General features: G+C 38.8%; 2 protein-coding genes across 6 annotated transcripts; one reads left to right on the forward strand and one right to left on the reverse strand.

Annotated features, from left to right (window-relative positions):
• Positions 1–2,195: 2,195 nt before the first annotated feature.
• LOC103720672 (vesicle-associated membrane protein 721-like) lies at positions 2,196–7,430 on the forward strand. The gene is made up of 5 exons (XM_088720951.1): positions 2,196–2,559; positions 6,273–6,414; positions 6,520–6,640; positions 6,787–6,849; positions 7,017–7,430. Exons 1-5 carry the CDS (start codon positions 2,370–2,372, stop codon positions 7,158–7,160), a joined length of 660 nt encoding a protein of 219 aa, XP_088577077.1. The 5' UTR covers positions 2,196–2,369; the 3' UTR covers positions 7,161–7,430.
• Positions 7,431–9,865: 2,435 nt separating this feature from the next.
• On the reverse strand, positions 9,866–13,331 carry LOC103720671 (protein SULFUR DEFICIENCY-INDUCED 1-like). 5 transcript variants are annotated; one of them, XM_039120082.2, is made up of 5 exons: positions 12,873–13,175; positions 11,319–11,531; positions 11,078–11,233; positions 10,510–10,542; positions 9,866–10,423 (listed from the first exon to the last, which is right to left on the reverse strand). In XM_039120082.2, exons 1-5 carry the CDS (start codon positions 12,981–12,983, stop codon positions 10,031–10,033), a joined length of 906 nt encoding a protein of 301 aa, XP_038976010.2. In that variant the 5' UTR covers positions 12,984–13,175; the 3' UTR covers positions 9,866–10,030. The 5 variants fall into 5 exon arrangements, with proteins under 5 accessions (XP_038976010.2, XP_038976011.2, XP_088577074.1 ...); XM_039120083.2 differs by having other exon boundaries at positions 11,319–11,683; positions 12,873–13,036; XM_088720948.1 differs by having other exon boundaries at positions 11,319–11,591; positions 12,873–12,996.
• Between the last annotated feature and the right edge of the window lie 1,547 nt (positions 13,332–14,878).

The following is a 14,878-nucleotide window of genomic DNA, read 5'->3' on the forward strand; positions in this document are numbered from 1 at the left end:
CCCTGCCGAGCCGAGCTGGTCGCCCAATGGGGCGCCCTGTGGCGGGGTTACTTCTAGTACTTCTGGTCGGCGCCCTTTGGGCAAGCGCTTTCTAGCCGAGCGCCTCTATTGGGCGGTTTTTCTGGTCGGCGCTCTTTAGTCGAGCGCTTTCCTGGTCGGTGTTCTCTGGTCGGGCGCCATCCTGGTCGGCGCTCTTTGGCCGAGCGCCTTTCCGGTCGGCGCTCTTTGGCCGAGCGCCTCCGTGGCGGTATGACTTGGGATTTTTTCCCCAACAAAAAGTATGGCGAGGGAGAGTTAATTTAGTGAAAATTTGTGAGTTTGTGTTTGGACAGCTTGTCTCAATGTCGCCACTGCAAGATTGCAGCAAAGAATGAGAAAGGGTGAAAAAATCAGTTCCCATCATAATGTGTGGAATTACCCGCTAAAGCAAGCAAGGTCGCAAATACAACGCAGCAGGCACCTGTTCACTGTCAAAAAAGCGAGATTAGGGTGCAAATAGGTCGGGGTGACCCGACCGGCTCGATTATTTATTCTGATTCTAATTTTGGACCTAGATCCAACTCCAAAAAAGATCGGATTCGATCGGGTCTACCGCTACAATTCTTGATCCAATGATTCATTCAGGTCAGATTAGGGTCGGGTCTATATATAACTCGAACCCAATCCAAAAAATTCGGTCTAGTTCGGGACCGGTTCGAATCAAACCCATCTATGGCTTTAGAACTTATTTGCACTCCGGCAGACTGCGGCCCGTGGGCCCAAATAATTTTATAAATTCAGATTGGATCGGGTTAGAGGCGGGTCATAAAATTGAAAATCTAAAATTACCTAAATTTCAAATGGTTCGGATCAGATCGGAGGCGGGTCATAAAATTGAAAATCCAAAATTACCCAAATTTCAAATGGTTTGGATCAGGTCGGGTCGGATCTAAATTCAGTAAATCCAAAATCTGACCCAAAAAATGAAACATGTCCAATTTTCGAACACGACCGGGCCCACGGGTCCTCCAAAATGAGTAGGGTCGGGTCTAAGCAGGTTGTATCAGATTAGGTGACGGGTCAATTCGACCTATTTGCAGCCTTAGCCAAGATAGTCCAAGCATGGAAATCACCAGGCAATTGAAACCATTATCCCCAACTTTGACCATATCATCATCCCGTTAAGACGCATCCAATTCGGTCATGGCTCGTGCTGACCAGGCCCCTCCGTTTCATTTGACCAGACCGATCCCTTAAACCGACCACGAATTACACGGTTTTGGCTCGTTCTCATCTCTATCTCTGGTCTCCGTCTCTAGAAGAACTGGGAGCCAGGGACAGCGTCGCTTTCAGCACAACAGCGTAACGCCGACGGCCGAACGTCCCAATCCCTCGTGCGACCCACCCTCACCTGCTTTCGATTCGACTATCCAACTACGTGGCAGCTGACTAAGAGCCTAAAAACGGTGCTTGCTGTTTGTGATCAGATATCACATAATTAGATGAACGGACGAGATACAATGCTCTCTGCGGATGATACCACTAATTTGAAATTTCAAAAATAAAAACTGCATGCTAGCTAAGGTAAAAAAAATATGTTTCTATTCTTTTTAGGAAGCGAAGGAGAAAAAAAAAGGGTCAAAAGAGAATAAAGATACTTTAGGGGCGCCTAACGGTGCACAAAATATTTCTGTGGTCCCGTTGTAATGCTAATTTGGAAGTGTATAATTCAATGAACACCAATCCCTCTGTGCCATGTCGGACGGAAAGGTATGGGTGCTTATCTGGCGCCCCTAACATTTCGACAGAAAGCACGACGACGGCAACGTTTCTTCTGACGGGAGGCGCCATTCGATGCCGGTGATTGGAATTTCGAGAACACCTAACAATTGAGATATCCCATCCCTTTCCTAAACAAACGCCAGTCTTTTTCATTATAATCACAGATTCACCATCCAATGTTCCAGGAAAACTAATCGCGATCACCAGCCACGGAAATTAAAATTAGCTGTCAGTGGCAATCTTGAAAGTTGACAGCCATAATGGGGTACGCGGGTCATCCGCGTGAGAAGCAAGCAATGGCAGCTCTAGTAATTCGTCGAAACACGAGGGCATTTTTGTAGAAATTGAAACAGATCTCGCTTCCGCTTCAAGGAAGGGCGTACGTTTTACATCTAACCCCCTACAAAGTTCGAAATAAGACAATAAAAATCTATAAATAAAGCAAATAGTATTCGTCGCCCCCCTATCATTTCTCGTGAGAGAGAGAGAGAGAGAGAGAGAGAGGAGAAAAAGGCTCTCCGACAGAGATCGGCCTCCATCGCCTTCGTTCTTCTTTTCTCCTCTTCGGCGTCGATAGATCTAGGGTTAGGGCTTTGGGGGGAGGAGAGATGGGGCAGCAGTCGCTGATCTATAGCTTCGTGGCTCGGGGGACGGTGATCCTGGCGGAGTACACGGAATTCACGGGGAATTTCACCAGCATCGCCTCCCAATGCCTCCAGAAGCTCCCGGCGAGCAACAACAAGTTCACCTACAACTGCGACGGTCACACCTTCAACTACCTTGTCGAGGACGGATACAGTAAGCCCCCCGATCGCCCTCCTTCGATTTCCCTTTGATTTTTCTCCTTTATTGATTGCTTTCTTGGTGGAATTCTTGCTAGGTTGCTTCGGATTCGTACGATTTTTAGCGGTATTTGGTTGTTCTGATTGATTTGTGTTTGATTACATGGGTTGGTTAATGCTAGGGTTTTCTATTTGTTGTTTGTTGGTAATTATGGTTAGATTCTGTTGCTACGTCTGCTCTCTGGCATCGTTGGATGACGATCCATGTCGAGATGCTTTGTTTCGATTGATCCGTGTGATTTCTGAGCATAAAGAGAAAAAAGTAGCAAGCGGCTTTTTTTTTTAATGATCTATCATGTTAATGTGTTTTAGTTGTTCTTATGTTATATGCTGTATCGGAAGATCTGTATGACTGGGAGGGCAGTGGTAGGTGTAATTTATGCTCATTGCTTTATCTCTTTCTTTTCTGTTGATGAGGTAATACGGTAACACGAGTGAAAGAGTTAATTGCAAGGAGTTGGAAGACCTAGAGAGTTGAAAAAAATTAAGCTTGGATGGACTTCTTTTATGAATTTTTTAGTGCATCTTATTTGTTTGGTCATGTCATTTTAAATGCTAAGAATTTTCATTTCTAGTAGTATTTTGCAGTAGTGTTTAAATTTTTCTTATTGAGTACTTCATTTTTTTTTTTTTGAAGAACAAGCTGATACTTGTTTATGTTACTTCATGTTTTCATGAATCAGTAAATGATACTTAAATTTATCCTCTCACCTCGGTGATAAGTTTGCTAATTCAGCGAGTGGATGTTCACTATGTGGTCACGAGGATTGAGGACTGAACTATCAAGATTATGGGTGGCTTATAGTTTCCACCTAACAATTTCTCCATTTCAAATTTAAACTATAACAAGAAGCCCAGATTCCTGCTGTGCAGAAATCTATGTTGGCCTTGATTGAGATTCCTGATGGAGTTTTTTCCCCTTTGTCTTTTTAAATCTTTGATGTTCCTATCCTTTTGACTGTGTCTTGTGCATTTAATATTAGGACTCTATGTGAATAATATTGCTTTGGTTAGAGATTAGCCCCCAATTCGTAGTGTTGATGTTAGGTTGAGATCGGCTTGAAATTTGTATTATAAGATTTTTGTGTATCCATATTTCCAGTCACATGTTTGAGTTTATACATTGTCAGAAGGTTTGAAAGCTAAGGTGTAAGCATGTCTTTTAGATGACAAGCATGATAAATTCCTGTTGGGAAGCTTTCTTGTAATTTCTAAAATAACTTTCTCAAAGGAATAATATTTTGGCCGAAAGCTTTCTATTTGTGATGGCTGATGAATTGCAGTCTTGCATTTGCATTTATTTCTCTCCTGCCAGTCAAGCAACTTCTCTGTTATGGATGAAGGCTTCATTGGTTTCATTTATAAACTAGCTGGCACAATGCTGGAAAAATTGTGTCCATGCATGTTCTTAGATGTACTAAGCTGAAGGTTTTGCATTTTCTGAAAGATATCAGTACACCTAGTTCTTAAATTTTCTATGAATTCTTTTATTGAATCAATGCACAAGCGCATGAAATGCAGGATTTGGATGATCTTCCTGTTATGACATAGTTCACAGTCATTTGCTTGGGGCTTTTTAGAATGTCTTGAAAATTTCACGACTTAATATCAATACACATTTTTTTCAGCACATGGAGTTTGTTATATCTCTGTATTATTGCATAAGCTATGCCCACTATATTCAACACTTATGTTAGGTTATTTTCCTGGGTTATGATGTCATCGTAGAATGCAGGGCTGTGTAATCCTCTGTTATGTTATTCAAACCCTGAAGATTTATCTCCATGATAAGCATTATAGTTTGGTTGGATGAAATGTGGCTGGTTTTTTTCCCTGTAAGATGAGTTTAGTTGTGGATTATGGTGCTGCATTTCCTGTTGATCTGATATTCTCTTATGCTTTCACACCATATCATATATGCGTATTTTCTGTATATAGTGGTTATTAAGCTTTTTTCTTCTTCATTGGTATCAGTAATCTTTCTTGCATAGTTTCTTATCTTGTCTACTTCCTAGCAGTACATTGTTTCTGTTGGACATTGATTCTGTTTACTTAGGGGAGTATATACTGTGTTAGTTTAAAAGATGATGATAGTTACATTCTATTTTCTCTCTAAAACACTAATATGATAAAAGAAAAAGAAAAAGAAAACCACATTATGACCATCAAAGAGGGAATATAACAAGGCCGTCATCCAAAAGAATATGCTCTTATATTTTCTTGTCTGTATGTAATGGCTCATATTACGTGATATTCCCAATACTGAACAATTTTCTGTGCAAAAAGAGGGCTTATCTCGCTGTCCCCTTATATTTATTCTTTTGATACCTGGAAATTAACTGGACATAGAACCAGCAGGACACCTTTATAATTGTTTGATGGTTAACAATTGAGCAAATTCAACATCATCATTTTATTTCATAGAGGTACTGTTTGCCTGGTAGTGCCAGCTGCGGGCAATATCAGATCTTATGATTGGGTGTCAGTAATAGGTGATTGAGATCTTCAAGGTTGTCAATTAAAGTTTGGCTGTATAGAGGTCTCCTTTTACAACCATCTTGGTCGTTTTTCTGTTATTATGGCATGGTAAGAATGATTGCTTTGGGAAGTGCTACCATAAAATGATTGTCTCTTGTCGGTCTATGACTATTGTTCCCAATAACTTCTGTATCTTGTATCTGATGTTACTTCAATTGGGACTTTAAATCATTTAAGGACTTCTCTGTAATTGGTGGATTAAAAGTATATAGTTGTGATATTTGGCTGGTTGGTTCCTGGATAACATTAAGTAGCAATATGATGAACAAGTCTGATTCAAAAAAGAGCTAAACAAGGATGAATCATTAGACATGATGGGTGTACAAAGAAATTATAGTTGTACTCTTAGGGTATCTTGAGCGGTACCTTATTTTGTCACAGCACTAGTTGTGTAATGACTGTGAGAGCAGTCTGATATGTACTCGGTTGAGTGTATGGAAAATTTTGTTGTTCTATCGAAATTGGCAGCACTTTGTGTCCGAGGTTAGGCTGTGCATAATCACATGGTTAGGCTGTTATTGGAAGAGGGAGAATATTAACAGATTTTAAAAGATTTCTTGTTACAGGTACTCTCGGATCTGGAAGAGAGGCATATGATACTTTCTTTTAGTGAGTTGAAAGCCTAAGCAAAATTTTGGTTGTAACTCTGATAAGCAGTGATAAACCTATCATCTGGTATCTGTAGTGATAATCTTTTGTGGCTATGTGATTTTGTACTTCTAAGATCCATGCTGATGCTCTCGGACTCATCTTTTGATAGCTCTCGACTTGTTCTTGCTGAGTGTCATGTTTAGCATTTACTTTACTTGTATTCAGCAATAGGTGCTCTGCAAATGTTTGTGCTCCAAGTAGTGTGATTGTTGAGGCTGATCAAATAAACTGGTCTAAGTTTGGTGGGTTGGGCATAATCTTTTGGTATTATGGGCTGGTTTATTGTTCTTTATACCTTACACAAGGATGTATTCTGGTACCAGTTCATGCTTTTGTAATCTTTGTCAACAAAGTGCTATCTAATTTTTTTTGGGTAGTCTTACAAGAATTTTGCATATCTAAACTGAGTACATGAATGCAGAAGTTCTTTGCCTTTACACACTCATTATGGATAGCTAAAATCAATCTTGGATTTTGCAGCATATTGTGTAGTCGCAGGTGAGTCAGCTGGCAGACAAATTCCAATTGCCTTCCTGGAGAGGATTAAGGAGGATTTCAACAAAAGATATGGAGGAGGAAAAGCTGCAACTGCTGCAGCTAACGGCCTCAACCGAGAGTTTGGGTATCTTTTTGTTTCCTAACCAATCAAAGAAACTGCCGTGCCTTTATTTTCTTTTTTGTAGCAAAATCATTATTTAATGTTGAAAAATATTTACTGAAATTGCAGGCCAAAACTGAAAGAGCATATGCAGTATTGTGTGGACCACCCTGAGGAAATAAGCAAACTGGCGAAAGTGAAAGCACAGGTTTCAGAAGTTAAAGGAGTTATGATGGAAAATATCGAAAAGGTGCATCCTGATATCTACTTTAATGCAACAACTTGTGATCATTTTAAAGATTTTGTTGTTCTAAGTTGTTGAATGTTGCCAGTACTGCCTTGTTCCTGGCAAGTAGCATAATTAAATCCTTGAGATCATCGTCTCTTAATTTTCAGGTTCTTGATCGTGGGGAGAAAATCGAGCTGCTTGTCGACAAAACTGAGAATCTTCGTTCTCAGGTCTGTAACTTACATCCACCAACCCTTAGTAGGCCTCTGAATGTTTTCTTGGATTTTCATCTGGGAGTATTATGCAGACAGGATAGTTTGCATTCAGTTTCATTTTTGGGGGTTCCCCCCCAAGGGCAGCTTGAATTAATTTGTTTTCTTGTATCTGGGGCTTGCAGGCTCAAGATTTCAGGCAGCAAGGGACAAAGATGAGGAGGAGGATGTGGTTCCAGAACATGAAGATAAAGCTGATTGTTTTGGGCATCATCATTGCATTAATCCTCATCATAATCCTGTCTGTTTGTCATGGCTTCAAATGCTGATATGGGTGGATATATGATCACTGCACCTCCCTCACTCAAACCGGTGCTTTTGAATGTAGTAATATCATTTGTGACTACATAAAAATATGTGCTTTCTTGAAGAATTGTGGTTGAGTATTATCCCTTGTGAATGAGTATTTTCTTTCTGATGTTCTCCTGTTAGGAACTGGGTTGGGATTGACATTGTATTTTGGATGTTATGCATGTATAGCCTGAACGCTATTCTTTCTTGCTATATGAGTAGAAAGGTCTTACCATTCCCTGTTGTCACACTATGGTCATTTTATCAATTTTATGAGGGATAATGATGCATTGATCTGATGAGATTGAGGATTTGCTGTTCGCCTCTGTTGGTAGTGATTAGTGCTGTAGTTGGTCATCTCCTCTTTGTTGTCAGTTACCAGCATGCTAAAGCCAGACGGACATGATCATTTGAGTATCACACTGGATAATCAATTAGATTGATGTTAAAAGTGTGGAACAGTCTCATTGCATCTCCTTCTCTTTGTATGTTTGTTTGTTTGTCTGAACTAATTCATGATCATTCCTCAAGTCTGACCTGCATTTTGTACCTGCTGTATCGTGATTCGGAGGAGTGGCTGATAGTCTAGCTGTGATCTTGTAATGGAAGACAAAAAATATTTTTATTATATTTTAGGATTTTTTTTGATATATTTAGAGTTGATTTTTAGAGTCGTGATTTCAGTAAAATTGGGTGCAATAGTTGTAGATTAGTTATATGGTGGGTTGGATAAGTCAGAAAATTGTTAGGATTTAATTTTCAGTTGTTTGAAAATATTTGGATGACTCACGAGTCAAGTCAAACTATTTGAAAAGAGTTCTAGGATCATAAGGGATAAGTTGAAGAGTCTTAATCTTTGGATGGCAAGCAAGGTTTTTCATTGTTGTAAAGTCTACAAATATGGGTTTTTGTAAAATGATGAATTTATGAAGATTATTTGAGTTATTTATGAAGATTGTTTTAAAGCCTTCAGTTTCATTATTGTCCTAATCCATTTGGCATGATGCTGCCTTTTCTTCTTTCTTTCGATCCATATTTATTCTCTCATCATCATTTTATCAAATGGTAAAGCTATCGAAGGCCGAGCATCAATTAAAGCCTCATTGCAGAATATTCTCTTCCATTTGGAGGTTGGCTACAATTCCAAGGGTGAAACTTTTTTGGTAGGAAGTATACTGGAATCGACTTCCATGTAAGTCGATACTTCTGCAGCGGCGTCTTCTTCACGAGTCTGAAGGTAATTGTGACATTTATGGGAAGGTAGAGAACTTGCATCATATCTTGTTGGGCTGTGTGTTTGCAAAACGAACTTGGCGAGCTTGTCAGCTACTGTTGGAATTTATCGTATGGATCAAATGGCACAAATTTGGTATGTTATGTCTATTTGTGGTTCCCCATTTCTTCAATCTCCAGTGGCTTATTTCGGATGGTGGTTGTGCTGGGTACGCAACCAGAGAGTCTTCAACCAGATTGCTATAAGCTCGAACCAAATTTCTAGTCATCCATGCGATTTGCTGCTGAATTTTTGAAGATGATAGAAGAAGATCAGAATGGCTTACCATGGCTTTGCGAGTTTTGCATTGCAGCAAGGTGATTTTGGAAGGAGATTCTACCATCTTCCATTGGATTAATTCCTAACTATCTACTTCAAAGAATCTTCTGCTGGAAGGATATTCCATGTTTAGTTTCTAATTCGCGGTGTTTTTAGCTCGACATGTTTTTCATGAAACAAATGCTGGGGCGGAGGATTGGTTGGCTGGAGAGAATATAATATGAACTTCGCTGATGATTCTAACCTGCCTTCAGAGTTTAATCTTTTGCTAAGGATAGGTAGTTGATTTTTTTCTGGTTTTCTTTGTGTTTTCCACTATTATTGTTTCTTCTGTATTTGAACTTGTGGATTATTATCAAAAAAAAATAAAAAAGCTTCGTTGCAAGTACTTGCAGAAGCCCTAGGCATTGCACAACACACTAATATGATTTCTTATTCTCTTGCTTATCGAGGCCTATGGGAATTTTCAACAAGTTCATCAATTTATTGAGCCATCAAAGGAGCATCCAGAAGATTTGATTGATGAAGGTAGACATGGCTAAGTCAAAGGTAGACATTAGATCCAGACTCGAATATAATTTACAGCCATAATTCATCTTCAATAACGAACATAACAATAGCTAGTTTTCGGGTAATCGGGCATTTGTTAAATTACCTCACCATACTTTGAGATTACTTTTTCAAACTACCAAATTACACTTGAGTGTACTCAATAAATCCACTTTTTTTTTTTCGTCAAACCCAAAACCAAAGACTTTGGGTTGAGTTTATGGGCCCTTATTCTCACCCATATCCTAACCTCCCTTCAATAGTTTTTTAAAAGGATCAGTGGAAGACAGAATAACCTTTCGAAAAAAATAATACTTGCCACTATTTCCTTGGAGCCATCGTAATGGAACCATCAGGATCTTGGAACATCTACATGGACCTACCAATGTCTTCCTTGTAGACTCCTGGCAATTATTTTGGGCCATCCCTTTCTGCACCATGCGAACCATAAACGATATGCGATTTCCAGCCAAAAGAATGTGGACGACAGAGCTGGCATTTTTGTCGTCCACGGCTCCACCAGAAGAGTCCAAGGCCACTCGTCTCAACGTACAAGGGGAATTTGCGAATGATCCTTAAAAGTATCTTAAGCCTCACGTAGAAACAGTTTTATTCAGCACTAGCATTTTAACTAACGCTAGAAATCATCACAAAGTTCCTCTCAGAGTTGTAAACATTTCCACCAGACTATTATTTACATATTTCCATAACACTGCAACAAACAAAAACAAAGACTAGCTAAAAGAATCAGCAAGCTATTTGGTCTCTCCAAGTGGAAATCTCCTCAAATATTGGCAACCTCTTGGACTTGAATGGGGCCCAATCGTTCATCACAAGATCCAGTCTCTCCATGATCTCCTCTCCAATCTCCAATGGAGAAACGGCCGGCGGCTGCAGCTCGAGCTCACGCAGCAACTCTTCTGCCCGGCTAATTATCTTGCTTTCATCAGAGCCTGAAAATCTCTGGTGCAAGACTTCCTCGAGCACTGCCCGGGCCTCATTGAACCGCCCTTTTTTGATGAGGCAGAGGCTGAGATTGCAGGCCTTGTTAGCATCAGGCTCGATCGTTTCAGCTTTGCGGTATACCACCTCGGCTGCATCATAATTGTTCTTCTGCATGTACGCCCAACCCAGATTGCCCTGTCAAATGGTTGGCGAAAAATCAGACACTAGAAAGCTTCTCTCACCTTGATTAAGGATTAATGGATGTGATGATGACATGGTACATGGCAAAGTGTAGATTCCCATAGGCCTGCCACCTTTTAGAAAATCACACACAGAGGTGAGACTCATGCGATATTTGATTCCAAGATAATTATAGGTAGGTATTCATAATTGCAAAGGCGTTGAAAAAGAAAAGACCTATGCAGGCATATGTTTAGTCCCACATCGATTATTTACTGGATAAATTTTGGATACTTATACAGAATCAAAAAACGCAAATGATACTTTTCGGCTGACCATTTTAGATGAGGTCTTAGGTTGTTACAAATGGTATCAGAGCGGACTCGACCCATAAACTATGTGAATTAGGAGATACTGCAGCACGGATCCATTTGGGCTGACCACGGGCCGATCGTGATGTTTGTGATTAGATTTGAATGAATTTGAACTCTTAGCCTAACGAGAATGTCAGGACTTGAACGAAAAAAGTATGTGGAACCCGTACGGATGTATGTTTAGTCTTGAGCCTTTCTTATCTTAAAAAGTTTTTTAAGCTGAATATGGCTGTGATTTTAAAACTAGTAGTAATAGCTTCCTAGCAGCAACGAGTTTGGAATGATGGTAAATTACCAGGATGCGTGAGGTTTCTTGCTGGATGGAGACCTGGAATTTCTTGCCATGGGAGCGTGCCGTCTTGGTTGTCTTCCCATTGAAGGCTTCACCGTGGTGTATCATCCGCAGCTTTTGCTTCAGAAGCTCAATCTGCTCATCTACCCTTCCACATTTCTGATCATCAAAAAATGTTTCCTTATGGACAGAAGTGATACTTATGATGCATTATACTTTCAGCTGGTAGGAAATAGGTTGATACCTTGTAAAGGTCGATGAGGAGATTGTCCAGGGATTCCTGTGCCTGCTTAGAGCAGAGGTGCCTGAAGGATTTGATGGCTTCTATGGCTTCCTCTGCCCGGTCCTGCTGCTTCATCACCACTGCCATGTCCTTCAGTGCACTGTCCACTCGGTCCCCAGCATTGATTGCCTTCCAAAACCATACGATCGCTGTCTCTGGATCCTTCTCCACAAGCTGAATCATTTGATTGTGTATTCTCCCATTAGTGAGGATTTCCAGTTTCAGCAATTATAACTGGAAAACTAATAGAGTGCTGATAGGTTATAGATCACAAAGCATCACTTGCAAATGCTATTCTCATTGCAGGCTCGAATTAATGGTGTCTACTGAAATATAAGAAAGTGTGGTAAGATAACATGCCGCGAAGAGAGGATCGAAAACTCTAATATTACACTACCTAGTTTTGTTAAATAGATAGCAATTGCTTCTTTAGTTTTTAAAGGAAATCCATGACTCAATTACGAGTTCTGTTGTGTGTGTGCATGAAATCTGGTCCAGATACTAATCACTAAATCAGGTCAGACATCCTCGAAATGATGCTGTTTAGTGGTGTCATTTCCCATTTAAATATGATGAGGTTGGATCTCACTTTGTTTGGGTCCCAACAGCAAGGTACAACTACAATGTAAATGAGATGATAAATCGAAAACTTGGGAGCATAGTCACAAGCTCTGCATTTATAAGATTTTGAAAGGAAGTTTAGATTCTAGAAAGAAATCATGGCAAACAAGATGTCCTGAGATCATCAATAGAAAGAAAGATCATAAGAAATGAAAGCTTTAGAGGAGCCAAAATAACAAATACAGGCAGCAGACCAATTCCTCACCAATTCACCAACATGTCATAAAACTAAAGATTTACTGGAAAACAGGAATAATTAGCAGTATTATTCGACCAATAAAATGGCCTATGAATTAAAGTAAGAAACTTTTTGATACATCCAAGGAGATAACGACCGATATAACGCCATAATAAATCAATCACCATCATTATTTCTCTTCCTTTCTGACCAAGATACTAGTCAGCTACAGGAGGTTGAAGAAAAGAACATTCCTCCAAATTCAAACTCAAAAAGAAAACAAAACAAAATATAAAAAAAATCTGGTGCACACCATTTTGTTGAACAAGAACATTAATTAAGCATAAAAATTATCGAACATCACAGTAATAGCCACCAAAAAAAAAAAGAAAAAAAAGAGAAAGAAAACTCTAATAATTCTACAGTTGGGAACGGCACATTATAAAGCTCAAAATGTTGAAGAAAATTTCTCTAAGAAATCCTAACAAAATATAAACTTGCACAAGGTCGATGATTATAGCAGCTAATAATGAGAAAATTCATAAAATCGAACGTTTGCAAATTAAAACCAAACCATAATTAACAAAACGAAGGAGGAAATCCGCAGCAATTCAAAAAACACGAAGATTAATTGAGGAAATATGAACAAAATCTCGTTAAAAATATGAACTTTAAGTTAATTAAGGGAACAGGAAGGGATTAAGAAATAGTAGTACCTGGAGGTGCTTGGCTCGAACATATGGGCTATCCCCCGCCGGCACCTTATGAATCACATGGAACAAATCCTTCTTCTCTCCTCCTCCTCCTCTCCTCTTCCCCCCTTCCATATCACTCTCTCTCTCTCTCTCTCTCTCTCTCTCTATCTATGTATCTATCTTGTAAGAAGAGCTAGATGCGAAAGGACAGGATTATATACAATGGAACTGAAGAGGGAGACGGGGGAGGGGACGAAGGAGGACGGGAAGGCGTCCAGGTTCGGTGGCGCAATGCTGGAAAGGGTTCGCGACCGCGCGCGATGCAGGTTTCTACGTGGCGGGATGGAGGTTGGATAGCGTGGCGTGTCGGCCAAATGGTATGCGAGCGACGTAGTCTGCTTTCCCGCGTGGTTCGGCCCCCGTTTGCAACGCGCCGAACGTCGGACCAAGCTCCTTCTCGAACCAGAGTTTTTTTTTTTCCTGAATACCACCACCCCCCCCCCCCAACATCAAATTTTATATTAATATTCTCTAAAATTAATATATATATAATATTTATTTAACTATTTTAATTTTTTAATTTTTATTTTTATATATGTATCCACGCTGCCGTTAAAAAACTAACGATTTTAAATTAAAATAATTACAATATTTTTAATAGATAGTTATAAAAAAATATTTATAAGATAATTACGATGAAATATAAAAAAATATTTGTGCACAGATAGAGAATACATAAATAAATATAAATTTTTTAAAAATATTTATATAAATTTATTTTTTTAAAAGAATATTTATGTAAAAAAAGTTATTATATTATATATAGAGAGATATTATGCTCCAACCGAAAGGAAAATTCGGACGAGTCAGATGATCGGGCATCAATTCTAAAATAATAAGAGCCTCAGTTAATAAGATAATGGAGTCGTTAATAAAAAAAGTATTAATAAGATAGGGGGCTTATTGGGGCTGTTCCTCACGCTCTCACCCTCAATCCATTAATGGACTGGTCTTCTCCCCTCTCTCCAGAACACCAGCACCGCGTTGCGAAAAAGAAATTAATACTTCAACCCATGTCTCTATATATTTCCGTGATGTTCGTTTCTTTTTTTTTTGAACGCCGCAGGCTTTTCAGCAAAAAAAAAAAACCCCGCAGGCTAGATATTTATTATAAAAAATATATATTTATTAAGAAAAAATTAGTATTTTTTATTTATTTCTAAAGGGGAGTGCGAAAATGCAGCGAGGTATTTACTCTCATAAAATTTACTGTTATTCTATACTATTTTGTATTTTATTGCATCTAGGTTTTGTATTTATCTTTCATTTTTACTGTTTATTATGAATAAGCCCTAATCTGACCAAAGATAGAAAATCAAGTTTTTATTTATTTTTGTGATATTTTTATTTATTGACACATGCATCTGAACTTTGTATTTATTCTCGGTTCTTAGTGTTTATCATGAATAACCAAAGATTGAAAGTCGAATTTTAATTTATTTTTATGATACTTTTGTTTATTGAGACACACTAGGTGTTTATCTCATAAGGTCTCTATTTATCCATAGTTAATTTATATTAAATCTCGGTAATTAATGTAGTGGCCAGTGCGCAGAAAAGAGTACTTCATTTTTAAATAATAGTTCAGGGGGGACAGTACGGATGTGGGCAGTACATCCCATTCTATTAGTGCTTTTATATATATATATATATATATATATATATATATATATATATATATATATATATATATATATATATATATGGGAGGACTTTTCAATGCTGGGGAGCTGGCGTTCGGATATCAGCCATCAGCTGACCCACTTAGGACAAGATTGCTTGCTTGTTCTTCAATGCATTGTTGCTTGAATTTGGGTACATTCATTCTTGAAAAACCAGTCATGAAACGCGGCTCGCATGAGGATTACTATAACATTTTTTCATAACCATAGCTTAACTTATTGTTTGGAAATCTCGTACGTGTGCTACTTTTCATCACCGACACCATCCCTGCCCCCTATTCTATC

This window comes from Phoenix dactylifera, chromosome 1 (genome assembly GCF_051530095.1).
Source record: "Phoenix dactylifera cultivar Ajwa chromosome 1, Ajwa_hap1_PhDact_Kaust_v1.1, whole genome shotgun sequence".
NCBI lineage: Eukaryota > Viridiplantae > Streptophyta > Magnoliopsida > Arecales > Arecaceae > Phoenix > Phoenix dactylifera.